The sequence below is a fragment of the Salvelinus sp. IW2-2015 genome, linkage group LG5 (genome assembly GCF_002910315.2).
Source record: "Salvelinus sp. IW2-2015 linkage group LG5, ASM291031v2, whole genome shotgun sequence".
NCBI lineage: Eukaryota > Metazoa > Chordata > Actinopteri > Salmoniformes > Salmonidae > Salvelinus > Salvelinus sp. IW2-2015.
The window spans coordinates 15445360-15472847 of record NC_036844.1 but is presented as its reverse complement, the minus strand read 5'-3'; the positions used below and the strand labels follow the sequence as shown (position 1 = coordinate 15472847).

Sequence of the window (27488 nt, the reverse complement as noted above, 5' to 3'; positions counted from 1 at the left end):
TAATTACAAAAACATAATCCAGATATTCAACAAGAAACGTTTTCTTAATTTCCATTAAATTCTGCTTACAGTCAAAAACCAACAGGTCACGTGGTGGTGCTTCACAGACAGGGATGGGGAGGGATTGGGTGAAATTGAGAACACCTTCCTAATATTGAGTTGCACCCCCCTTTTTCCCTCAGAACAGACTCAATTCGTCMGGCATGGACTCGAAAGCGTTCCACAGGGATGCTGGCCCATGTTGACTCCAATGCTTCCCACAGTTGTGTCAAGTTGGCTGGATGTCATTTGGGTGGAGGACCTTTATCGATACATATGGGAAACTGTTGAGTGTGAAAACCCAGCAGCGTTTCAGTTCTTGACACAAACCGGTGCGCCTGGCACCTACTACCATACCCCGTTCAAAGGCACTTAAAATCTGTTTCCTTGCCCATTCACCCTCTGAATGGCACACATACACAATCCATGTCTCAATTATCTTAAGGCTTAAAAATCCTRCTATTACCCGTCTCCTCCCCTTCATCTACARTAATTTAAGTGACATCAATAAAGGATCATAGCTTTCACCTGGATTCACCTGGATTCAGTCTGTCATGGAAAGAGCAGGTGCATTTAATATTTTGTAATGTATACCATCTCAGTCCTCTTTGTCCTGGAAGAAATCATCATAATTTGTGTTGTCTGGCTCCTCGTCAGGCTCCTTAGGAGAGAGAAAAAAGGAGAGTGAGTGAAAGGTATTGGTTAGTTGGAGTCGATTTAGTAACTTAGTACATTATTTCCCAAAACAGGATTAGAGTTAGTCTGCTCTACTAACCTCTAGGGCTAAGCCTACATTTCAGTCCACAAAGTAGTGTATTTGTTTTGTATTTACCTTTGGCTCTTTGAACTCCAAGTCTTCTCCYTACTGTATGGAAAAGTCGATGTGCTGAAGCACTATGTTGATGCCTTCCTCGTCTGTGCGATCAAAAGGCAAGAATCTCACCATGCTGTAGTCATCAATCTAGAAAACACAAACTAGGGGTCATGACTTATTTATGGACACCAATGCTGCCCTCTCTCTATGCACGGTTGTGTYCGGCATAGGGCTGTCAAACGATAAAAACATTGAATCGAGTTAATAGCACGATTGTACATGTGTGAAATAGGACCAATTACACACTAAATTATTATTATTATTATTTGTAAATTCTGAATTTGCTCAAATGAAGCTGTAATTAAAGATTTTTCATACAAAAAAACGTTACAAGACCCTTGACGTCTTAATTTTGTCGAAAGGAACGATTAGCAAAATTAGGTAAATTAAGAAAGCATACTTTCTTTAACCTCAATGTCAAAATAGTTTTTACATTGCATTGTTGTTTTTAGCTGTATAGACGTATTTTAGGATGTTTTCAGTGTATTTTGAAAGCTTTCAGACAATGCGATTAATTACAATAAAACTTACCAAACCACAGATGGCTTTGGTCAGCTTCTTGAACTTCTTGCTCCTAATGGTGACAGAGTTGTCCTCCATCATTGAGTACATGTCWGGGTCCAGGTACCTGCATGGAGAGAGCGGGATCTGTCAGTGTCAGCCAATACAGATCCGCTAAGCTTGTGCATAGGATGCATTCAGAGCCAAACACACACACATACAGACATAAAACCAGATGGACATAGACCACAGCAACAGATACACACATAAAAAGGAGGAATTCCATAATTCTGACACCTACTTTTCAATTTCCTTCTTGGCCTTGGGACTGAGCAGGTCCATTTTGGTCATGATGTTGACTGTTGGGATCTCCAAGGACACCATGGCACTCAACGCAGCCATGATACCAGAGATGAACTGTTTTTTTGAGACAATTGTTTTGCAATTAACTTAAAATACAACTGTTATAGCATATTATAAAGACTGTATAAAAGGCAGCGTGGGATTGGAAATAAGATGTGTTAGCAGAGGACATATTACCTTGAAGGTCTCCACCATGAACTGTGAGTCCACCAGGAAGATGCCACAGACACGGAATTCCCATTGCTGGAGCTGCTCTACCAGCTGCCTCATCACAGGGAGGTGTGTGTAGAGCTCTATTTGACCTGCAGACATCACTAACACCGTCATCATCGTCGTCAATACCATTCTCACCACATCACTTTCAGCACAAACTTTTCAACCGCCATCACCATCATGGTCAACATCAAAATCCAATCCATATTATTCACTTAATCTCCATCATCATCATCATCCAGGCCACGTTCCTTGCCCTCCTCTATGAAAAGCACCTTACCAGGACAGTCAAACAGTATGTAGTCGTCCTCCACGTGACCCAGACTCTCCTCCAGCCAGTCAAAGTTGTTGGCAAAGTACTCCATGCAAAACACCAGCCCTCCATTTGGGCCAAACCTCAGTGACTCATCCTCCATCACGTCATCCACCATGATGAGCTCCCGGATATCTGAGGGTAGGAAAAAGGCCATCAGTGCCACTCAATGTTAGAGAAACAGGACTATCACAGTATCAGAACTCCTAAGAGATGGGTTTTCTTACCTGCCATGACTGGGTAATCAAAGTGTTCAGCGGCTGGGTCTAGATTGACCACCTGTACAGAGCGGTTTATGGCTTCTGCATGCTGGATCAGTGTAGAGCAGTAGGTACTCTGAGGAGAGGCGGGATATATATATATAAACCACAGCTGACTTTAATATCAGTGGCAAAAACATACATGATGATATGAGAACAGTGAATAGGATAAATCAAGTAACAACTACAGTACAACCACATTATMAAAGTGCTAGAATTGCATTTCTGAAATGGCAATGCCTGTAGTAGTTTAGACCTTGAAATTGCAACCAATAGTGTATATATAAATAGTTGGTTGCAACTCTAGCCCACTAATAATCTAGCAAGTGGTATCGCTAGATATGTTAATGATATGTGAATTGGCAAAAATAGTCAAACCTAGCCTAGCCCTGCTCATTTTGCTACATTTTGGAATCGACATGGAACAACCAACAAACACCTATTTAGTTAGCTAGTTTAATAGCTAACTACCCACTGAAAATAACCGTAGCATTTCAGCACAACAGGCTGTGTGGATAAATAACGTAACTTAACTAACGTAGCTATAATCTAGTAGCTACCTTTCCACTTCCCGCGGGGCCCATCACCAGTTGAGCATAACGAGGCATTTCTGCTATCCTATCCCGAAAACTACATGGACTGAAATGACAAAAAAAAGTGTCGCTTAATTGTTCAAGACTAATATTGCAAAACAATGACCGCGAGTAAATGCACAGCCAACATGCTTGCAGACAGAATACTTTCACTAACTACGGGTATTGTTTCGGGACAAAAGCTGTCGTTCGAACCAGGGCGAGAGGTATATTTTCACGCATGCGCACAAACAATTGTGCCTTTTGTAGCGGCAATACAACTTTAACTTTTTTACATTTTTTATGTAACCTTTATTTAACTAGGCAAGTCAGTTAAGAACAAATTCTTATTGACAATGACGGCCTACACCGGCCAAACCCGGACGACGCTGGGCCAATTGTGCGCCGCTCTATGGGACTCCAATCACGGCCGGTTGTGATACACCCTGGATACCTTTTTGGATGAAGTCCACCAATAAAACCTTAAAGAAGAAGAAGAASAATTTCACCTGCGCGCCGATATCTAAATATAAACGCAACATGTAAAGTGTTGGTCCCATGTTTCAGCTGAAATAAAACATCCCAGAAATGTGCCATATACACAAACATTTTGTGCAGAAGTTTGTTAACATCCCTGTCAGTGAGCATTTCTCCTTTGCCATCAACCTGACAGTGTAGCATATCAAGAAGCTGATTAAACMTCAAGATCATTACACAGGTGTACCTTGTGCTTAGGACAAATCACATTTGATTTTAGAATGCTACACCACAGGACTGTTTTGCTTGCACAGACTGGAATTTATTTTCATTTTATTTTACCTTCATTTAACTAGGCAAGTCAGTTAAAAACAAATTCTTATTTTCAATGACAGCCTAGGAACAGTGGATTAACTGCCTTGTTCAGGGGCAGAACGACAGATTTGGGMGATTCAATTTTGCAACAATTTCGGTTACTAGTCCAACGCTCTAACCACTAGGCTACCTGCCACCCTGGGATTCATCCAATGGCATTGATCGGCTTCATCAATAAGTGCATCGACGAAGTGCATGCACAGTAACTGTACGTACATATCCCAACCAGAAGCCATGGATTACAGGCAACATCCGCATCGAGCTAAAGGCTAGAGCTGACGCTTTCAAGGAGCGGGGACTAATCCGGCGCATATAAGAAATCCCGTTATGCCCTCAGACGAACCATCAAACAAGCAAAGCGTCAATACAGGATTACGATTGAATCCTACTACACCGGCTCTGAAGCTAGTCGGATGTGGCAGGGCTCGAAAACTATTACGGACTACAAAGGGAAACCCAGACGGCAGCTGCCCAGTGACGTGAGCCTACCAGACAAGCTAAATGCCTTTTATGCTCGCTTCGAGGCAAGCAACACTGAAGCATGCACGAGACCACCAGCTGTTCTGGATGACTGTGTGATAACCCTCTCGGTAGCCGATGTGAACAAAACCTTTAAACAGGTCAACATTCACAAAGCCGCTGGGCCAGATGGATTACCAGGACGTGTACTCAAAGCATGCACAGACCAACTGGCAGGTGTCTTCACTGACATTTTCAACCTCTCCCTGACAGAGTCTGTAATAGRTACACGTTTCAAGCAGACCACCARAGTCCCTGTGCCCAAGGAAGCGAAGGTAACCTGCCTAAATGATTACCGCCCCATGGCAGTTACGTCGGTAGCCATGAAGTGCTTTGAAAGGCTGGTCATGGCTCACATCAACAGCATCCTCCTGGACACCCTAGACCCACTCCAATTCGCATACTGCCCCAACAGATCCACAGATGATGCAATCTCAATCGCACTCCACACTGCCCTTTCTCACCTGGACAAAAGGAACACCTATGTGAGAATGCTGTTCATTGACTACAGATCAGCATTCAACACCATAGTGCCCACGCAGCTCATCACTAAGCTAAGGACTCTGGGACTAAACACCTCCCTCTGCAACTGGATCCTGAACTTCCTGACGGCCCGCCCCCAGGTGGTAAGAGTAGGCAACAACACATCTTCCACGCTGATCCTTAACATTGGGGCCCCTCGGGGTTGTGTACTTAGTCCCCTTCTGTATTACCTGTTCACCCACGACTGCGTGGTCAAACACGACTCCAACACCATCATTACGTTTGCTGACGACACAACAGTGGTAGGCCTGATCACCGACAACGATGAGCCCGCCTATAGGGAGGAGGTCAGAGAACTGGCAGTGTGGTGCCAGGACAACAACCTCTCCCTCAATGTGAGCAAGACTAAGGATCGTGGACTACAGGAAAAGGCGGGCCGAACAGGCCCCCATTAACATCGACGGGGCTGTAGTGGAGTGAGTCGAGAGTTGCAAGTTCCTTGGTGTCCACATCACCAACAAACTATCATGGTCCAAACATACCAAGACAGTTGTGAAGAGGGCACGACAAAACCTTTTCCCCCTCAGGAGACTGAAAAGATTTGGCATGGGTCCACAGATCCTCAAAAGGTTCTACAGCTGCACCATCAAGAGCATCCTGACCGGTTGCATCACCGCCTGGTATGGCAACTGCTCGGCATCTGACTGTAAGGCACTAGAGAGGGTCGTGCGAACGGCACAGTACATCACTGGGGCTAAGCTTCCTGCCATCCAGGACCTATATAATAGGCGGTGTCAGAGGAAAGCCCATAAAATTGTCAGAGACTCCAGTCACCCAAGTTATAGACTATTTTCTCTGCTACCACGCGGCAAGCGGTACCGGAGCGCCAAGTCTAGGACCAAGAGGCACCTCAACAGCTTCTACCCCCAAGCCATAAGACTGCCGAACAATTAATAAAATCGCCACCAGAAAATTTACATTGACCCCCTCCCCCTTTTGTACACTGATGCTACTCACTGTTTATTATCATGCATAGTCACTTCACCCCCACCTACATGTACAAATTACCTCAACTAACCTGTACCCCCGCACACTGACTCGGTACCGGTGCCCCCTGTATATAACCTCATTATTGTTATTCTTATTGTGTTACCTTTTAATTATTGCTTTTTATTTTAGTCTACTTGGTAAATATTTTCTTAACTCTTCTTGAACTACACTGTTGGTTAAGGGCTTGTAAAGTAAACATTTCACGGTAAAGTCTACACTTGTTGTATTCGGGCCCATGTGACAAATAACGTTTGATTTGATTTGATTTGAACCACAGACCACATGTAACCACGCCAGCCCAGGAACTCCACATCCGATTTCTTTACCTGCGAGATCGTCTGAGACCAGCAACCCGGACAGCTGATAAAACTGCGGTTTTGTACAAACTGTCAGAAACCATCTCAGGGAAGCTCATCTGCGTGCTTGTCATCCTCACCAGAGTCTTGACCTGACTGGTCAGTGGTTTGCTGATGTCAACGTTGTGAACAGAGTGCCCCATGGTGGCGGTGGGGTTATGGTATTTGGGATGCTCTCGATCGACGTGTAGATGTGTAGAACAGCGTGTTCCAGTTCCCACTAATATCCGGCAACTTTGCACAGTCATTGAATAGGAGTGGGAGAACAGTCTACAGGCTACAATCCACAACCTGATCAACTCTGTGAAAAGGAGATGTGTCGTGCTGCATGAGGCAAATGGTGGTCACACCAGATACTGACTGGTTTTCTGATCCACGCCCCTACCTTTTTTAAAGGTATCTGTGACAGATACTAAACAAAAATATAAACGCAACATGTAAAGTGTTGGTCCCATGTTCCATGAGCTGAAATGAGAGATCCCAGACATTTTCACTACGCACAAACATTTTGTGCACAAATTTGTTTAGATCCCTGTTAGTTAACATTTCTTATTTGCCAAGATAATCCATCCACCTGACAGGTGTGACATATCAAGAAGCTGATTAAACAGGATGACACATGCACCTTGTGCTGGGGACAATAAAAGGCCACTCTAAAATGTGCAGTTTGTCACACAACACAATGCCACAGATGTCTCAAGTTTTGAGGGAGTGTGCAATTGGCGTTCTGACTGCAAGAATGTCCACCAGAGCTGTTGCCAGAGAATTGAATGTTYATTTCTCTACCATAATCCGCCTACAACGTAATTTTAGAGAATTTGACAGTACGTCCAACCGGTCTCACAACCGAAGACCACGTGTATGGCGTTGTGTGGGCGAGTGGTTTGCTGATGTCAACGTTGTGAACAGAGTGACCCATGGTGGGGTTATGGTATTTTGTATTTGTATTTATTAGGGATCCCCATTACTCTTCCTGGGGTTCAAACACATTAAGGCACTTACATTACATATAAAACAAAAAATAAAACAGTACATCATAACATTAWTACACATCTACAATACAAAATGTATAATACCCGGCACAGCGAGAAGAGGACTGGCCACCCCTCATAGCCTTGTTCCTCTCTAGGTTTCTTCCTAGGTTCCGGCCTTTCTAGGGAGTTTTTCCTAGCCACTGTGCTTCTACACCTGCATTGCTTGCTGTTTGGGGTTTAAGGCTGGGTTTCTGTACAGCACTTTGTGACATCAGCTGATGTAAGAAGGGCTTTATAAATAAATGTGATTGATAATACCACCATATAACAATATTACAATATACGTGTGTGAAGAGTGCGTGCTAGCGCTTGTGTGTGTCTCTTCACAGTCCCCACTGTTCCATAAGGTGTATTGTTACCCGTTTGTTTTTTTATRTGATTCTACTGCTAGCATCAGTTACCTGATGTGGAATAGAGTTCCATGTAGTCATGGCTCTGTGTAGTACTGTGCGCCTCCCATAGTCTGTTCTGGACTTGTGAAGAGACCTCTGATGGCATGTCTTGTGGGGTATGCATGGGTGTCTGGGGCTGTGTGCTAGTAGTCTAAACAGACAGCTCAGTATATTCAGCTTGTCAACATTTCTTACAAAAACAAGTAGTGAGGAAGTCAATCTCTCTTCCACTTTGAGCCATGAGAGATTGACATGCATTTCATTAATGTTAGCTCTCCATGTACTTTTAAAGGCCAGCCGTGCTGCCCTGTTCTGAGCCAATTGTAATTTTCCTAAGTCCCTCTTTGTGGCACCTGACCACCCGACTGAACAGTAGTCTAGGTGCGACAAAACTATGGCTGTAGGACCTGCCTTGTTGATAGTGTTGTTAAGAAGGCAGAGCAYCGCTTTATTATGGACAGACTTCTCCACATCTTAGATACTGTTGTATCAATGTTTTGAGCATGACTGTTTACAATCCAGGGTTACTCCAAGCAGTTTAGTCACCTCAACTTGCTCAATTTCCACATTATTCCTTACAAAATGTAGTTAGGGTTTAGTGAATGATTTGTCCCAAATACAATGCTTTTAGTTTTTGAAATATTTAGGACTAACTTATTCCTTGCCACCCATTGTGAAACTAACTGCAGCTCTTTGTTAAGTGTTTCAGTCATTTCAGTTGCTGTAGTAGCTGACGTGTATAGTGTTGAGTCATCCGCATACATAGACACACTGGCTTTGCTCAAAGCCATTGGCATGTAGTTAATAAAGATTGAAAAAAGTAAGGGGCCTAAACAGCTACCCTGGGAAATTCCTGATTCCACCTGGAATATTTTAGAGAGGCTTCCATTAAAGAACACCCTCTTTGTTCTGTTAGACAAGTAACTCTTTATCCACAAGATAGCAGGGGGTGTAAAGCCATAACACAAGTTTTTCCAGCAGCAGACTATGATCGATAATGTCAAAAGCCCCACTGAAGTCTAACAAAACAGCCCCTACAAAATTATCAATTTCTCTCAGCCAATCATCAATAATTTGTGTAAGTGCTGTGCTTGTTGAATGTCCTTCCTTATAAGCATGCTGAAAGTCTGTTGTCATTTTGTTTACTTTAAATTAGAATTGTATCTGGTCAAACACAATTTTTTCCAGAAGTTTACTAAGGGTTGGTAACAGGCTGATTGGTCTGCTATTTGAGCCAGTAACGGGGTTATGGGCAGGCATAAGCTACAGACAACGAACACAATTGCATTTTATCGATGGCAATTCATGACGAGATCCAGAAGCCCATTGTGAGTTATTTTAAGATATCTGTGACTAACAGATGCATATCTGTATTCCCAATCATGTGAAATCCATAGATTAGGGCCTAATTAATTTATTTCAATTGACTGATTTCCTCAAATGAGCTGTAACTCAGTAAAATCTTTGAAAATGTTGCATGTTTTGTTTAATCATTTTGTTCAGTATATATACACAGACCCAGTCAAAAGTTTGGACACACCTACTCATTCAAGGGTTTACCCATCTTCATCACAGCCTGGAGGTGTGTTGGGTCATTGTCCTGATGAAAAACAAATGATAGTCCCACTAAGCGCAAACCAAAAGGGATGGTGTATCGCTGCAGAATGCTGTGGTAGCCATGCTGGTTAAGTGTGCCGTAAATTCTAAATAAATCACTGACATTGTCACCAGAAAAGCACCATCACACCTCCTCCTCCATGCTTCACGGTGGGAACCACACATGTGGAGATCATCCATTCACCTACTCTGCGTTTCACAAAGACAATTCTCAAATTTGGACTCATAAGACCAAAGGACAGATTTCCACCAGTCTAATGTCCATTGCTTGTATTTCTTGGCCCAAGCAAGTCTCTTATTTTTATTGGTGTCCTTTCGTAGTGGTTTCTTCGCAGCAATTCGACCATGAAGGCCTGATTCACAGTCTCCTCTGAACAGTTGATGTTGAGATGTGTCTGTTACTTGAACTCTGTGAAGCATTTATTTGGGCTGCAATTTCTGAGGCTGGTAACGCTAACGAACTTATCCTCTGCAGCAGAGGTAATTCTTGGTCTTCCTTTCCTGTGGCGGTCCTCATGAGAGCCAGTTTCATCATACCTTATTTACATAAGTATTCAGACCCTTTGCTGTGAGACTCGATCTGTGCCTCGACACAATCCTGTCTCGGAGCTCTACGGACAATTCCTTCGACCTCATGGCTTGTTTTTTTGCTCTGAAATGCACTGTCAACTGTGGGACCTTATATAGACAGGTGTGTGCCTTTCCAAATCATGTCCAATCAATTCAATTCACCACAGGTGGACTCCAATCAAGTTGTAGAAACATCTCAAGGATGATCAATGAAAACAGGATGCACCTGAGCTCAATTTTGAGTCTCATAGCAAAGGGTCTGAATACTTATTGTAAATAAGGTATCTGTTTTTAATACATTTGCTAAATTTCTAAAAATAACTTTTTGCTTTGTCATTATGGGGTATTGTGTGTAGATTGCTGAGGAAATTTGGTAATTTAATCCATTTTAGAACAAGGCTGTAATGTAACAAAATGTGGAAAAAGTCAAGGGGTCTGAATACTTTCCGAAGGCACTGTTTGTTTGAAAGCGCTCAGGGCAGTTATTGAAGCTTTAGTATTGCACAATATTTGTTCTAACCTAAATTATGCCATGTTTATATCTGTGCCTTTGTCATCAGGGTTCAACCAGTGGGAAGATGACCTGGAGTTAGAGGAGATGAGTGAATGCATGAGCTCACTGTTCATGGGGGAGATGACTAATTCACTAACTTATGGGATACATGACAGCAACGCTCATTTGTTGTCACAGTGTTTTTACACGTGGTGACATTTTCTATAGGTGTTAGTCTTACAACTTAATAACAACAAGTGGCTGAAAGTGAAATGGGATTTTTATTGTGGGGAAAATGAGTGAGAGAAGGTCCACTACAGGAAGATAAAGGCCATGGAGTTACACGTAATTACAGGACATTTTACATCCCAATACGTAAAATAAAAAATATTTATTTTAATGACATTAGGCAAACTCGTGACCTTATGGCATTCTCTACAGACACCAGATGATGGGTCGAACACAAGCAAATGCTGATGAAATAAACAATATTATACATTTCTTTATAGAGTTAAGTGGCAAACAGTTATGGTACAGCATTAGCATTGTGGTGACCAGTGCTCGAATTGGACTGAAATAGGTTCCAGTATTCATGTTGTGTGCTGGTACTGTTTATATATAGGTGCAGGAGCTCTACAATACTTTGGCGCTATTATTCTATAAGAGGAACAGGAGCTCAAGCAATAGAACATTTGAGGTGCAGATACTCAGCTCCGGGTTAGCTCCTGCCCAAGTCAAGCATTAATGGTGACGTAGTTGGAGCTGCAGGTAGAAAGGAATGAAACGATACGCTTAGTGAACAACAGAACCCCCTACTGCCCTGGTTTTAGGATTTCTTGTACTCAATCCTTTCCACTTTTACGTCATCTCCGATGAGCTGGTAGACGTACGTCACCACTGTGGATGCTTGGATGTCCATCAATACAAAGGATGGGATGATGTTGCTGAGGAGAAACCAAACAAAAGAGAGGAAGGCTCAGTTTAATGCTAGCGGTTAGCAACTTACCAAGTCACCTGCTAAATGACCCAATAAATATGTGAACGGCTTAATCTGTAAAATGCCTCCATTACCTTTCCAGTGCGTTGTAGGCTCCAGTTGCTGAGCCGGGGTTGATGTAGAACTTGTTCTCGTTTTCGAAGGCCTCAAACTTGTGCGTGTGTCCAGAGATGAGGATGTCGACGTCAAGCTGCCTCTGCAGCAGAGCCAGGCTTGCCATGTCCCCCCAGGGGATCACCTGGTGCCCATGGATCAGGCCGATCTTAAACTGACCCACCGTCACCACCTTCTGCTCCGGGTAGTTCAGGTTCTGTAGGGCAGAGAAGGCCAAAAACACACTACAGTTCATCCACTGTTCTAACCCATTAAAGGATTACATATAAGTTTCAAGATAATGGATCATGTAATAAAGCAGAAGGGAAGCAGATACAAAAACCTCATCAAAGTCTCCCCTGACGATGTGTACATCCCCAGCCAGGGTCTTCAGGTAGTCATAGCTCTCCTTGGTGCAAAGGTTGCCTGTACAGAGGATGTGCTGGATTTTGCCTGGCACTAGCAGCTTCTTGAACTTGGCTGGTAGGGTGTTGCATCGGTGGGGAATGTGCAGGTCACCTAACACCAGGACCAACTGTCATCAAACAGTGGATGGAGAGTTATGTTAGCAACAGTATTTATGTTAGCAACAGTTACGGGAGGGGGCTCAGTCATACTTACGAAATGTAGGCTGTCAATTAGGGTGACATTAAGTTTGGAATCTATACCATTTCAGCTCAGTCAACTCAGGAAATTAATTGAAATTCAACATGTGACTTGCACATTTTCAACAAGTCTGTTGTATTGAATATCAATTCATCATAAAAAAATACCACAACATTGGTCATTGAGTTGGATGATCACTTTTTTTGCTTTACTATAATTGTATGTTCTCTTAGGTAGGGTATATCAATACTCCATCGTAATTAGCGCTGAAAGAGAAGATTGTGTTTTGCCAATTTGGTCAAGGACTAAAGCTTCTTGTCTCCTTAGGGACAAGGCTATCCCCATGTTTGGATCAGTTTGTCTGACCCGCGACTAATCAAAATAAGCCTCGTTTCAGACAAACAAGAAAAGTGGTTTATTTTTGGAACTTTTACCCCTTTTTCATGATAGCCAATTGGTAGATACAGTCTTGTCCCATCCCTGCAACTCCCCTACGGACTCGGGAAAGGCGAAGGTCGAGAGCCATGCATCCTCCGAAACACGACCCTGCCAGCCGCATTGCTCGCTTAACCTGGAAGCCAGCCGCACCAATGTGTCGGAGGAAACACCGTCCAGTTGGCAACCGAGGTCAGCTTGCAGGCTCCCGACCTGCCACAAGGAGTCACTAGAGCATGATGGGACAAGTAAACCCCGGAKGGTCAAACCCTCCCCTAACCCGGACGACGCTGGCCCAATTGTGCGCCGTCTTATAGGTCTCCCGGTCACGGCCGGCTGTAACACAGCCTGGGATCGAACCCAGGTCTGTATGACACCTCAAGCACTGCGATGTAGTGCCTTAGACCTCTGTGCCACTCAGAATGCCCAAACAAGAAAAGTTTATTGATTTTCCCACACCACAATCAGACATCAGAAAAGTCATCCTACATCACCATGAAACCAGCCCAAAAGGTCAGTGCATCCAAACTCCATAATCACAGACTATAGCTACAGTTGAAGTCGGAAGTTTACATACACCTTAGCCAAATACATTTCAACTGAGTTTTTCACAATTCCTGACATTTAATCCTAGTAAAAATTCCGCCTTAGGTCAGTTAGGATCACCACTTTATTTTAATAATGTGAAATGTCAGAATAATAATAGAGAATGATTTAATTTAGCTTTACTTTCTTTCATCACATTCCCAGTGGGTCAGAAGTTTACATACAGTCAATTAGTATTTGGTAGCATTGCCTTTAAATTGTTTAACTTGGGTCAAACGTTCCGGGTAGCCTTCCACAAGCTTCCCACAATAAGTTGGGTGAATTTTGGCCCATTCCTCCTGACTGAGCTGGTGTAACTGAGTCAGGTTTGTAGGCCTCCTTGCTCGCACCGCTTTTCAGTTCTGCCCACACATTTTTTATGTTATTGAGGTCAGGGCTTTGTGATGGCCACTCCAATACCTTGACTTTGTTGTCCTTAAGCCATTTTGCCACAACTTTGGAGGTATGCTTGGGGTCATTGTCCATTTGGAAGACCCATTTGCGACCAAGCTTTAACTTCCTAACTGATGTCTTGAGATGTTCCTTCAATATATTCACATAATTTTCCTGCCTCATGATGCCATCTATTTTGTGAAGTGCACCAGTCCCTCCTGCAGCAAAGCACCCCCACAACATGATACTGCCACCCCTGTGCTTCACGGTTGGGATGGTGTTCTTTGGCTCGCAAGCCTCCCACTTTTTCCTCTAAACCTAAGGATGGTCATTATGGCCAAACAGTTGTTTTTGTTTCATCAGACCAGAGGACATTTCTCCAAAAAGTACAATATTTGTCCCCATGTGCAGTTGCAAACCGTTGTCTGGCTTTTTTATAGCGGTTTTGGAGCAGTMGCTTCTTCCTTGCTGGSCAGCCTTTCAGATTATGTCGATATAGGACTCATTTTACTTTGGATATAGATACTTCTGTACCTGTTTCCTCCAGCATCTTCACAAGGTCCTTTGCTGTTGTTCTGGGATTGATTTGCACTTTCCGCACCAAAGTACGTTCATCTCTAGGAGACAGAACGCGTCTCCTTCCTGAGCGGTATGACGGCTGCGTGGTCCCATGGTGTTCATACTTGCGTACTATTGTTTGTACAGATGAACTTGGTACCTTCAGGCGTTTGGAAATTGCMCCCAAGGATGAACCAGAATTGTGGATGTCTACAATTTTTTTCTGGGGTCTTGGCTGATTTCCTTTGATTTTCCCATGATGTCAAGCAAAGAGGCACTGAGTTTGAAGGTAGGCCTGGAAATACATCCACAGGTACACCTCCAATTGACTCAAATGATGTCAATTAGCCTATCATAAGCTTCTAAAGCCATTTTCCAATCTGTTTAAAGGCACAGRCAACTTAGTGTATGTAAACTTCTGAGACACTGGAATTGTGGTACAGTGAATTATAAGTGAAATAATCTGTCTGTAAACAATTGTTGGAAAAATGACTTGTGTCATGCACAAAGTAGATGTCCTAACCGACTTGCCAAAACTATAGTTTGTTAACAAGATATTTGTGGAGTGGTTGAAAAAACGAYTTTTAATGACTCCAACCTAAGTGTATGTAAACTTCCGACTTCAACTGTAGGTTTCCATCCAATTAGTGAAATTGTACGGGAACTTCCTGTTTCCATCACAGCTGTTGTGATTTTTCTTTTAATATACAGTATGACTTTACTCGCATAAAAACAGGATGGAAATGTGGTTACTAGCTAGGTTTCCATCCAATTGGCGACAGATTTCATGCGAATATTCTAAAATCCGCATAAAAATGCATTTTCCCACCAGTTGGGTTTCCAACAAAATTCAGTGTGTGATGACGTAGACGTAGTGCACACAAAATGCACGTTTTCACTTAAGTTTTCATGTACTGAATAAAAATCTAAAGTTCAATGCGCTTCGATCGCATTTTCAACTATACCGATAATTTTGTCACAAAAACTGTTGTGTTAAATAGCAAATGTGCCTAGGCTGGTTTTAGCACCTGCGCTCTTGCCAAAAGCTCGCAGATACAGTGCTGGTAGGATGGCCAACATGATGAGATTATTATGGATAATGGTTACTTGTATTTATGCAAATTAGGCACAAATAATTGTCTTTATTTTTAACACTATTTTTTATTACCTGATACCATTAGAAAAAGTATATTTCAGTGCATTCTATAAATAAAAAAGTGATATCTGACAATCCCTGAACGCAATTCATTATTTGTCCTTGCCWGTAAACATTGTGTGTGCTATAATTCAGTAAATATCTGATGGATTAAAAACAATTAAACGGCTTGGAGTATCTTTATCCATTTTCCAACTATTGCATTTATTAGAATTATTTTAAAACCTTTGACAATTTTGATGACCGTTGCTACTTTACTCACATAAAAACTGTGGAGGGAAATGTGYTTACTGATAAATAAAAAAAWTCAGAATTGCTCAATATTCTCACCTGAATGGAATGCAGCATTCTAAGTGTCTATGTGTGTTAGTGGATGAATGCAATAAATTAAGATCTATTTGCTATTAGGGAATCATTATAGGCCTAACCTGCAGAGAATAGTGAGGTGTGGAGTGTTACTATGACAGCCATCTCCCCCCGCAAAACAAGCCTACAGAACGGGCAGAGGACAAGATCCAACACAGAGAGCGGGGCACTTACCCGGTGAACAGCCTGAATACAAGCAGAGGTTGATTGGAGACAGGGAGTGTTGGGAGGGTGGGAAGGGAGTGGTGGGTGAAAGGGGTGGAAAGCAGGATGTGCGTGGAGAGATTTACATGAKGCATGGTCAAAGATTGGAAAGGAAAAAAGAACAAGGGACAAGAGTGAAAACTGAAATTATAAATTAAAAGTGGATGAATAAAGTAATGAAATATTCATAACAAATAAGAAGTGTTAGCTAGGTGACAATAGTAAATCGCCTTAATTGTTAGTGGGTTGCAGGTTATATCAAAACTAGAGAGTGTGAGTGATGAAGTGTCCCTACCAAGCACTAACGTTTGGTTGGTGCACTYACACAAAACGTTAAAAGGGCCATAAAGTTCAAATCAAACAAATACAAAAACGCACATTACTGAATTTATATTCGTAGATAACTGTGATGTGTAAAGCACATGGTGTGGTAACGTTACTTAAACCAGATTTTGTTTTTGAAAATCACAAGCTAGCTAGCATTTCTGACTAGTTAGCTACTGTCTGAAGTTTGCTAACAATTTGAGAAGGTAATTAAATAACGTTAGCTAGCTACTCGAGCAAGCTCATCAGACAGATTTGCAAAAACGAACAAATAATGACAAACTTAAAGTACAACCYAATACAGGTGGTGTTTTGAGGTATGATGCTTATTCAGATCACATTTTCAACTGTCATGTGATCGTAGCTAGCTAACTTWGCAGACCAACAGACTTCACAAGTTTTATTTACCGGGATCTAGAGGTAGATTTTACGGTAACAAGGCTAGTGCTCACGTCTTCATACAAGTAATGTTCACGAAACATAAATAAGCCTCGAAATCTAATATTTACTGTCTTTTCAGACTTACCATCTTCTATTTTGCTGGATCTGCTAAGCTTCAGGAAGCAGCTACGCGTATTGACGTAAGCAGTGACAACTTTCATGCAATCAGCCAATGAATGCCGAGCAATCCTACGGATTCCAATGTAGGACACGCTCATGTGAGAAAAGTGGAATCTAATCTAATGCAATACGGTTTTCGAAAAATATGGACCTAATCTTTCAACAGCGAGAAAGAATCCTTTCAAATATAAAAATATACACGTTCTGTAGTAGTTTTGCACAGATTCATACAGCTATGGGTGCCTTCCTCCTCCGGTACACTAACTCTGTAAAAGTGGGTATCAATTTAACCTTTTGTTTTCTGAAAATGATTTCTGACTGATATGAAAGACAAGGTCCTTATGTTTCCTAAACCGTACTGCAAGTTTTGTGCGTTGATGTTGAGACCAAGCATCTAAGCGCTTAACAAAACTCCCCTGTACAGAAGACGCTTAATGACTGTGTAATGTAATGTAACAGAATCATGATCAAACTCTAGGTGGATTTCTGACATTTCTGAACAACTTCATTGCCTTATTTATATATCTCAATGCACCCATTCAAATGCATTATAAACATGGTGCATAGAGTTGTGAATGTATCTTTCAAGTGCAACTAGCTCCCTGTCAAACTTTATCTGACTTCTGCTTAAAATGGTTATAGAAATTGTATCATTCCACYTCCAACAGAGATTGCACACATGCATACCAATGTCAAGATCTACAAAACATTGTAAATCTTATCTGACAATAAGCCTCAATTATAAACACAGCGCACAGTTTTCTAGAAAGGTTTATATTTTTTATTGAACCTTTATTTCACTAGGCAAGTCAGTTAAGAAKAAAWTCTTATTTACAATGACAGCCTGCCCCAGCCAAACCCGAACAACGCTGGGCCAATTGTGCGCCATCCTATGGGACTCCCGATCACGGCTGGTTGTGATACAGCCTGGGATCGAACCAGGGTCTGTAGTGATGCCTCTAGCACTGAGATGCAGTGACTTAGACCACCACTGCYCCACTCGGGAAACACACATGATTGAAGTACAATGAATCCAAAACAGAAAACAAGAGAAAAATGTGGAGCTGAAATATAAAGGGGTTATCGGAGAGAGGTCCAAAGAGCTGGGTGTATGAATGTCCTGGTGCTGGTTGTCTCTACTCTAGAGAGAAGTGCAGGCCCAGCACCCCCACTCCTCCAGTGCCCTGCAGTAGCTTGATGGCATGGTCAAACTCCAGCGGCACAGTCGTGCTCTGCTTCAGGTCCCGCTCCATCTGCTATGTGCACAGACATGGAAACACATTCCATCAATAACATGGTGACAAACACCAATATAAATATACATGCAAAGAAATTATAACAAAGAAAGAATCCACACCAGACATTATATCCTAACCAACCAATAAAAAAACTTTTGGAATTTTAAACCACAAGGGGGACCAAAGAGTGGGTGAAGAAAATCACTGTTTGGAGATGTCYCCTCACCTCATAGGTGGATAACTCCAGGACCTRGCTGATGTCATCCTCCTGCTGTGACAGGGGCTTGTTGATCGCCATGGCAGCCTTGGCCACATCAGGCTGACAATGCTTCTGAAGAGTCTATACTCAGGAGGAAAGCAAGAGTAAAAAGTTAAGAGCAATGAGTGAGATTTCGTTGTGTTCATCTCTATGGATCATGTGTGTTTCTCTGGATATCCCTACATACCTGTAGCTCCCACAGGCTGCTTTCCAGGGCATAGCACTGGGTGGGGTCCTCCATCAGGTAGGGGTCATCACAGGCTTCTGTTCAAGCACACACACAGGAAATGACAAACAATCTGCTGTCTATTGGAAAGCCCTTTGAGACCTTGCCTAAATGTAAACCCACCACAACATTACAATCAGTATCTAATTCATTCCCATCTCCAGACAGGTGAGTGTATGGGGTGAAATGGGAACACCCTACCGTCTGCTGCACTGGGGCGGTGAATGAGGACTCGGCAGGCAGGATGGCGGCGGATCAGGTTGCAGATGAAGGGTATTACCATGAGCAAGGCAGCAGGCAGCGCCGTGACGGCCAGGCGGGACAGACGCTTGGCAAACGCTGCCACCAAGTAGACTGGCAGGTGACTTCGAGAGAAAGATGAGACACAATGGACAAAAGGTGTTGTTGACTGTTAATAGATTTACAGCAAATGTGAGGATGAAATGCCAGTCATCGATAGTTAATGGAGTAAGCACGAAAGAGAGGTCTACTCTCTTTCAGTACAGCATAGCATTCACTCAGATTGTCTTCTATAGAACAGTCTATGAAAACAGACGATGGAAACCCAACTCGCCAACATCATAGGCTGCAGCCAGGAAGTCGATCATCAGTGTGGGATTGCTATGTGGGGCAGGATGGAGTCACYGAGGATCACCAGCACCTTCTTGTACATGCTGTTGGGTAACTACAGGGGGCGACAGACAGACATGAGAAGGAAAATGTAATTCTGGGCTGCAGACTCCAGTCCAAACAAGGTGGTCTATATGTTATAGTTGATCTTATAKCTTATACTTCAGAAACKCAAGCCACGACCGCTSAAAGGCACGCGTGTCTTCCTGATGGGAAGGAGAGATGATCATTACATTCACACTTACAGCGATACAAATACTTATCACCAGACACAAAAATGCAGTTTCTTGTAGTTGATAGGAGACTTTGCTTACTTTTAGTTTGGCTGCTTTCCAGTCTTCGTGTTTAGCTGTAGAATGAATCAAGGGGCAATAAAATCACACAGTCAGTTAAGGCTGAGGCTGCGCGATTGAAGGTAACCGCCATGCTTCAAAATAGTCTAGCCCAAATCCAACCAAACGTGCAGGCAATTATTTTACAAAGACTTCCATATGCTATTGAAACAAATAGCCTTTATCMCCCAACAACTTTCTTTCATTGTCCAGTAGCCAAATGCATAATCATAGTCATATTAGCAAGCATCCCATGCTCGTCGTTGCATATTTAGATCTCCCGTCTTTTAACATTTCTATCGGATATTTTCATCTGTCACAATGGTGTTTTCCCGTTAATTGCATTATGGAATGAACATTTGTGAGTGTCCTACTGCCTTGTGCTCTGCTTTTAATGTGAAGAAATAATTTTGCGGCGTAGCCTAGGCCTACTGGTTGTATGAATTTGGGATCTATCATCCCACAACTGTACCAGAGTCTGTTTGGAATAGGCCTTTTCTTTCTCGCACACAACGACAAGCTGACCAATAGAATAGGTCAACTTTTCTACTATGGGGGARAGCAGATTGACATATGCTAGTGATTTTGCTGTTCATTACTCGTCTTYTTGGCTGAGGAAAAGTAAATMTAGGCTGTTATTCTAACATAGGCAGCGCGTGGGTTTAAATTTTGGAGAAGCTAATATTTACCATAAAAAAGCACCTTTATAATAAAGCATTGCATGCATTRTCGCATTTGCAGACTTATGTAAGATAGCCTTCTATTCCTAATATGACGATTGGATAGTCATCATTTAGGCTAATAATATAACTCAATCATTGTTCGCAAAAAAGACTGCTTGTCTGTGTCGTGCTTATATTTGTAATTACCTACTGTTACGGACAGAAGTTTGTTCTACAACATGTCGAAGTTTATAGGCTACACAGACAAAGACATCCGATAATGGCTGCGGTGAGGAAGGAGCAGCAGCTACGTAAAAAATGTCAAAATCCCACACATGCCCCGAAGCTTCAGGTGTTTGGCTATTGGGAAGAGGCGTCCAGAGAATTTGGCATCTCTGCCACTCTGATTTAATGGCACCTTTGCACTCTTYAGCCCCTTGCAGTAACAATGGAATAATATGGCCAATTTCAAATTGTTGCATACAAGTTACAAAAAATAATTTGTTATATTTTAATATATAGTAGAAGAGCACAACAGCAGGCTGGAAGGGACTGACCTTCCTGTTTAACCAGGAAGTTGGTGAGTTCTGACTCCTGGCTAGGCCTGTTGACATTGGACAGTAGCGTGAAAACGTTGTTCTGGTAAATGGGCATCAKTGCCTGAAGAGACAAGACCATTCTAAACAAACAACATCGGTCAGACAACACAGTCCAACACTTGAGCGAAGGTGTGGAGCACAGGTCAACTGAGGTGATTGAAGAGAAAAGAGTGAAGAATGTTTACAATACATAACCGCTATAAAACAGACAACTAAACAAGCTACGATAAACCATCTCATTTAGAACCTCCAATCACAGACACCAGTCCTGTTGGGGCTCACCCCTTTGTTTCTGTCCATCACCCTGCCCACCGTTCTCACGGACGGAGCTCAAGACGTACTGACGCACATCCTCCATATCCAGGTACTCCTGAAATCTGGAGATAAGAAGCGCCATATCCTCCTCCTGAGAGAGCAGCCACTCCACCACTGCCTGTTCACAGAGCAATGGATTGCTACAGACTGACAAAATCTAAACGTTTCAGGGGTGGCTCTGTTAGTAGAGCATGGCGTGGCTCAGTTAGTAGAGCATGGCGCTTGCAACGCCAAGAATCATGGGTTCAATTCTTGCTGGGGCCACCCATACTAACAATGTATGTACGCATGACTGTCTGCTAAACAATTATGTATATAATATCAGTGCTGCTAAATGGCATAAATACAGGTGGGTCCAGTTTCAAACTTGCCTCTTTGGTATACCAATGAACCCTAATGATCGCTTAAATGGTGTAACATTCGCGCAAGGCAACTAACATGTAGTATTTCATTGAACCCCCTACCTGGATGAGTTTCCTTGGGAAGCTGTAGTGTTCACTCCAGTTCAAGTCATGGAGGGGGAACTTCCCTTAACGTGGAGGGCAAACTTTCATAGTGCAACTCTTCTGCATTGGAATAAATAGCATCATCACACTAACATTTGACTAAATCATGAAAATAATTTCACACACCACGCAATGTTTTTTAGTTACCTGTGACCAGCAGACCTGAGAAAAACACCAGGCCCTAATCATCATAATTTATGAAGCGGTCGGACCATCAAATAATTGGCATACACAGTACCAGTCAAAAGTTTCACACACTTACTCATGTTTTTTCTGTATTTTTATTATTTTCTACATTGTAGAATAATAGTGAATACATCAAAACTATGAAATAACACATATGGAATCATGTAGTAACCAAAAAAGTGTTAAACAAATCAAAATATATTTGAGATTCTTCAAAGTAACCACCCTTTGCACACTTTTGCATTCTCTCAACCAGCTTCATGAGGTAGTCACTTGGAATGCATTTCAATTAACAGGTGTGCCTTGCTAAAAGTTAATTTTGTGGAATTTCTTTCCTTCTTAATGCTTTTGAGCCAATCAGTTGTGTTGTGACAAGATAGGGGTGGAATACAGAAGATAGCCCTATTTGGTAAAAGACCAAGTCCATATTATGGCAGGAACAGCTCAAATAAGCAAAGAGAAACGACATCTCCATCATTACTTTAAGACATGAAGGTCAGTCGCAAAAACCATCAAGCGCAATGATGAAACTGGCTCTCATGCGGGATCCACCACAGAAAGGAACACCTAGAGTTAACTCTGCTGCAGAGGATAAGTTAATTAGTTACCAGCCTCAGAAATTGCAGCCCAAATAAATGCTTCACAGAGTTCAAYTAACAGACACATCTCAACATCAACTGTTCAGAGACTGRGTGATTCAAGCCTTCATGGTTGAATTGCTYCAAAGAAACCACTACTAAAGGACACCAATCGCTGAGTCTTTGTGAGACGCAGAGTAGGTGAACGGATGATCTCTGCATGTGTGATTCCCACCGTGAAGCATGGAGGTTGTGTGATGGTGCTTTGCTGGTGACACTGTCAGTGATTTATTTAGWATGCAAGGCACACTTAACCAGCATGGCTTCCACAGTATTCTGCAGCGATACGCCATCCCATATGGTTTGCGCTTAGTGGGAAGGAAAAGTGTGAAGGAAAAGCAGCCAACAAGTGCTCAGCATATGTGGGAACTCCTTCAAGACTATTGGAAAAGCATTCCAGGTGAAGCTGGTTGAGAGAATGCTAAAAGTGTGCAAAGCTGTCATCAAGGCAAAGGGTGGCTACTTTAAAGAATCTCAAATATAAAATATATTTTGATTTATTTAACACTTTTTTGTTTACTACATGATTCCATGTGTGTTATTTCATAGTTTTAATGTCTTCACTATTATTCTACAATGTACAAACTAGTTCAAATAAAGAAAAACTCTTGAATGAGTAGGTGTGTCCAAACTTTTGACTGGTACTGTACATTACTGTCAGAATTTCCACATGGGCAAGGATATTGTACATTTAATCAAAGCATATTGGATGATAACTTGTTTTTAACTAGAACAGAATAATTTATTACTGACCTTTTCCAACATAAGTGGATGTGCTGTACCTATGTCTTCTTTGGGCAGTTGCCCAACATACAGGTCTCCCCTCAACTGGGGGGGGGCAGTGCCCCTGTGACAACAATTTTGGACCCTCTTGTGGCCCCCCTAAATGTGGAGTACGAAATAATTTTTTACATAACTAATGCCTGCAATGCAGTGAAGAAAACGATATGACAACAATAACATCTAATGTAACTAGCCCCRCTAACAGTACAACTGGCCCCAGCTTGGCCCCCCCAGTTGAAATGGTCTAGAACCGCCACTGCTAATGATGAACATTACAGTTTACTACATCCATTGATCGCACAAACAACTTTCTTCTCTTTCTTTGACTGAGGATGAAAGTGAAGAATGTGCATTGATATCGAATATGGATCGTCAATAACCAACACAACTATCAGGGCAAAATTAACATGGYGTCTGATTAGCTAGCTTTCAAAACGCAACGATAACACGGACCACACAGAACGTTTTTGTTTAGTTACATACCTGAAGATAGTCAAGAACGTCTTACACATCGTTGGCATGWTTCCTGCTCTAAATAATAATTTATTTATATTTCGGGTGTTTTTATACCATCTTCCTAACTCATCTTGCGCCTCTGAAGTTGTCCTCTTGTTTTCAGTTGTGGATCCTATAGACGTACTTAAAATTCTAATTTCGCAACCTTGCGGTCGGTGGGTATATCGTACTGGGCATGGCCAAATAATATTCCAAGTATCTCAAATATTCTAGAAGTACTGTAATGAAATATACTTCAATAAATAATTAACATTATCAAATACCATAATTAATTTCATGGCATCCCATGCCATGTGGTCCCGTGTGGCTCAGTTGGTAGAGCATGGCGCTTGCAACGCCAGGGTTGTGGGTTCATTCCCCACGGGGGGACCAGGATGAATATGTATGAACTTTCCAATTTGTAAGTCGCTCTGGATAAGAGCGTCTGCTAAATGACGTAAATGTAAATCCCATCATAAACCTGTCTGTCTTCTCAAGCTGTGTTTGTTTTATGAATGRTTCCAGCTAACAAATCCGCCAAAATACAATGTGTTAAAGATTACTAATGGAAAGGATTCACYCTCAATGGTTTAAATGAAAGAACAAAATGTTTATTCAAATGTATTATGTAAAATCAGTGGCATTATTGACAAAGCTTTTCCATAGCAAAACAAAAGCTCATTCTTGAGAGATACAGCAAAGGGTGTCTTTCTACTCGCTGGAGACTTCAAAGTGCAGAATCTGAACCATTACCCTCATCATCATCCTGAAAATTGAAACATTTTATGGGTTAAAAAAAAAAGAGGGTGATGGCATCTCCCAAAAAGACAGCAGGTTTTATGACTCCTCAGTGTGAACTGCTCCTAGTTGATGATTAAGCTACTAATGTTGAACATTTTGTAGGACTTACAAAAACAACCACTGACAATTGAACTGGCAAATATTATTCTGTTGTATTCACCCACCTGCCCCCTGTCCTTATCCTGAGCCCCTTTTGCAGTGGCCTCAAAGTCGTGTATGGGCAGTGTGGCCATCCAGCTGGCCATGGACCCTTCCTGGCACTCAGTCTCCACAATGCTGGGGTAGATGTGTTCCTCCTTGAAGGCCAAGATAGCCTGCTCCTCTTCAGTCCACTCCAGGCACTCATGGAGGCCGTCCCCGCCAAAGCGCTTGTTGTACCTGTCAAAGTGCACCTTCTCGAGCACCAGGCCCAGCCCGGGGGCCTTGGGCACATCCACCTTCTCCTCYCCCCAGCTTCGCTTTAACACCTCATCCCCAGAATAGCCCTTCACCACAGCTATCACCAGGCCAATCATTTTCCGGATTTGATGCATCATGAAGCTCTGGCCACGCACGGTAATCTCAGCAAACTCAGCGCCGCCACGCACAAAGGGTTCGCCACAGGTCATCTCTGTGATGTAGCGGCGGGCGCTGGGGTCCCGCGCGGCCTTCTGGGAGGTGAAGTTGTGAAAGTTATGAGTGCCCTTGTAGCTGCCAAACAGACGGTTTACTCTCTGCAGTGTCTCTGGCTCCAGGCGGAATGCAGCGGAATTCTCAGTGCTATAATCTTTTGGGGCGAAGGCCACAGTGGGGAGCATGTAGGAGTATGTGCGGGCATCACAGCTGTTTTTAGAATTGAAGCCCCCAGTCACTCGTTTCAGACCTACCGGGACAAAAAKAATATCACAAACTATGTGGAACCACACTGGTAACCAAAGCGCCCCAAGTTATTTTTTAGATAATAAAAAAAAAYAAGTATATATTCAAGACAATAAGCAGAATAAACAGCATGAAACCATTAACTCCATTGTCATCCCACGTCCAACATATTTTCACAAAAAGTGGAATCAATGACTTCCCAAAAGCAACCACCTAGACTTCAAAAACATATTCTTAATTCTGACACCATGGGCTTCCTTGTGAAGGGTTTAGCCTTATCTCCAACACTTTTAACTGGAAGCAGTGCGATCTCACCCAGCACTCTGATCTGTGGTGGAAGATTGGAGTTGAGCTTCTCCTTTACGTCTTCAATCATCCATAGTTTTAGAGAGACCACTTGACCTGCTGCAGAAACACCCTGACAAAACAAATTGAGCTCATCACAAAGCAAGGTAATAATCCATTTGTGTTTGAGGCCACACACAGTGCATGTCTTATCCTGTGCATTCCATTACTTCAGGTATAAAACACAGGTATGCAAGACTACTTGCTCAAGGGACGCATTTATGCAGACAGCAACTAAGCCCTTTCCATGTTTGTCTCCCATACCTTGTCTGTTCTTGCACATCTTTGGAATGACATTTTTTTCATATCATCTCCATGGTTGTCTGGGATGCACCCAGACTTAATCAGTGCTGTAACCAGCTCATCCTCAATGGTTTTGAACTGGGAAGATCCAGCATTTCTCTGAAACACAAAACAGATTAAGAATTTAGAAAGTAGCAATTTTGTTTAAAAACATCCCTCAATGGGATACGATTCATGGAAAGATTAAGAGGGTTAATACCAACCTGCATACCGTAGTAACCTTTGCCTGAATACGCCAAAAGCAGGACCACTTTTCTTTTGGGGTGTTTCCTCTCATCCCCAGTCTGTTCTACATCAGACTTAAGCTTCTTTCTGATGTGCCCATTCTCACCCGACTCGCCATTTCCCTCCTCCACTCGTTTCAGTGGCTTGGTCTGCGCATTCCCTGACTCTTCACTCATTATCCACCTTATCCCTGCACACTTGTAAAGCCAACCTGATAAAAACACAAAAATAGCTAGTGAGTGAAGGGATGTATTTAATTCAAGTTATGACATTTCAGCCCTGTTCATTCACTACCAGGGTAAGTGTGCACTCACACCTAGTTATTACACATATACAATTCCTTGATCTCAGATATGATTTTCAGATAAGGGGAGTGAAGATAACCAGARGGGAGGGAACAACTTCCTGAAATTAAATCCAGCCTTGGGCTGAAATCAATACTTGTAACCGTCACCATAGGTACTATGGTGAAGGTGGGTAGGTACAAATCTAAAAGGTATGGATATGTAAATACAATACGGTTAATCACTACAGGTGACATCCTTCCAATAATGTCAGATCTTCAGGACTAACGTTACCTGGAGGAGGTGCCAACAAATGGTCATCATTACTTGACCGCTTAACACGAGTTAACGTTAGAACGCCAGCTACTATAATATCGATGACATACTCAAATCGACTTTCCTCCGAACTAGTCAGATAATTTTGCTAAATTAGGCTTACCGTTGCTTTTGATACTCAACACTCGTGGACTTCCTATCAAGGCGCGAATTTTCTGCATTGCTCATGTCTTCATTGAATGTTAAGAAGTTTAACAAGCTTTATGATAATGTTAAAGTTCTGAAGAACAAAATTAGGAGATAGCTAGCTGAATCAGTAACGATAGCTAGCTAACTAAACTAGRTTTATCACAAGACATTTCCTATGGTTCGCTAGCTAGCTACCATGACAAGCAATAACACTTTTGCTATAAGACGAAACAAATCATTTGCAGGAGACTCACGAGTGATCCACGAACAATCGTTAAATACACGCCTTGCTTATAGCACAAAGTCAGGAGTTTATCCAGTTACGACATTTGTACAATCACAAAAATGCAAGATMAAACCCTTTTACAAGTAGCTCGCTAACTACCGCTGACCAACACACACACATGGACAAGATCAACTTTGACCTTTCTTCTTCGTGTGGCTTTSTGGCAAACWGGACTATTCTTCATTTTCTTCTTCTTRGGGATTTGTTTGGCAGATCGCATCCAACTTTTAGGTGCATACACCACCACCTACTGTACTGGTGTGTGAGGCCATT

General features: G+C 42.3%; 4 protein-coding genes across 10 annotated transcripts; all 4 read right to left on the bottom strand.

The window, feature by feature from the left end:
* Positions 1 to 142: 142 nt before the first annotated feature.
* LOC111963634 (GPN-loop GTPase 3-like) lies at positions 143 to 3352 on the bottom strand. 2 transcript variants are annotated; one of them, XM_023987153.2, is given in 8 exon segments: positions 143 to 700; positions 872 to 1000; positions 1445 to 1541; positions 1716 to 1831; positions 1955 to 2079; positions 2271 to 2438; positions 2531 to 2639; positions 3124 to 3352. In XM_023987153.2, coding segments are annotated over 8 exon segments (855 nt in total). In that variant the 5' UTR covers positions 3172 to 3352; the 3' UTR covers positions 143 to 637.
* Positions 3353 to 10763: 7411 nt separating this feature from the next.
* LOC111963969 (vacuolar protein sorting-associated protein 29) lies at positions 10764 to 16834 on the bottom strand. Of its 2 annotated transcripts, XM_023987581.2 has the most exons (5): positions 16745 to 16762; positions 15865 to 15876; positions 11935 to 12126; positions 11573 to 11808; positions 10764 to 11445 (listed from the first exon to the last, which is right to left on the bottom strand). In XM_023987581.2, the coding sequence occupies exons 1-5, from the start codon at positions 16745 to 16747 to the stop codon at positions 11328 to 11330; spliced, it is 561 nt and encodes a 186-aa protein (XP_023843349.1). In that variant the 5' UTR covers positions 16748 to 16762; the 3' UTR covers positions 10764 to 11327. The 2 variants fall into 2 exon arrangements, with proteins under 2 accessions (XP_023843349.1, XP_023843350.1); XM_023987582.2 differs by lacking the exon at positions 15865 to 15876 and having other exon boundaries at positions 16745 to 16834.
* Positions 16835 to 17550: 716 nt separating this feature from the next.
* On the bottom strand, positions 17551 to 21573 carry LOC111963632 (nucleolar complex protein 4 homolog). 4 transcript variants are annotated; one of them, XM_023987149.2, is made up of 7 exons: positions 21505 to 21573; positions 19447 to 19481; positions 19073 to 19187; positions 18704 to 18867; positions 18464 to 18540; positions 18244 to 18357; positions 17551 to 18035 (listed from the first exon to the last, which is right to left on the bottom strand). In XM_023987149.2, the coding sequence occupies exons 3-7, from the start codon at positions 19108 to 19110 to the stop codon at positions 17916 to 17918; spliced, it is 513 nt and encodes a 170-aa protein (XP_023842917.1). In that variant the 5' UTR covers positions 19111 to 19187; positions 19447 to 19481; positions 21505 to 21573; the 3' UTR covers positions 17551 to 17915. The 4 variants fall into 4 exon arrangements, with proteins under 4 accessions (XP_023842917.1, XP_023842918.1, XP_023842916.1 ...); XM_023987150.2 differs by lacking the exon at positions 21505 to 21573 and adding an exon at positions 20334 to 20634 and having other exon boundaries at positions 17551 to 18032; XM_023987148.2 differs by lacking the exon at positions 21505 to 21573 and adding an exon at positions 20334 to 20630.
* Positions 21574 to 24237: 2664 nt separating this feature from the next.
* LOC111963968 (pseudouridylate synthase 1 homolog) lies at positions 24238 to 27384 on the bottom strand. 2 transcript variants are annotated; one of them, XM_023987578.1, is made up of 6 exons: positions 26904 to 27384; positions 26159 to 26391; positions 25917 to 26054; positions 25623 to 25725; positions 24614 to 25311; positions 24238 to 24414 (listed from the first exon to the last, which is right to left on the bottom strand). In XM_023987578.1, exons 1-6 carry the CDS (start codon positions 26959 to 26961, stop codon positions 24376 to 24378), a joined length of 1269 nt encoding a protein of 422 aa, XP_023843346.1. In that variant the 5' UTR covers positions 26962 to 27384; the 3' UTR covers positions 24238 to 24375. The 2 variants fall into 2 exon arrangements, with proteins under 2 accessions (XP_023843346.1, XP_023843347.1); XM_023987579.2 differs by having other exon boundaries at positions 27184 to 27351.
* Between the last annotated feature and the right edge of the window lie 104 nt (positions 27385 to 27488).

Coding starts and splice junctions, on each gene's coding strand:
- LOC111963969 (XM_023987581.2), bottom strand. Junction 11,809..11,934: donor TCAGGGGAGACTTTGATGAG/GTTTTTGTATCT, acceptor TCTGCCCTACAG/AACCTGAACTACCCGGAGCA. Junction 11,446..11,572: donor GCCTACAACGCACTGGAAAG/GTAATGGAGGCA, acceptor GTTTCTCCTCAG/CAACATCATCCCATCCTTTG.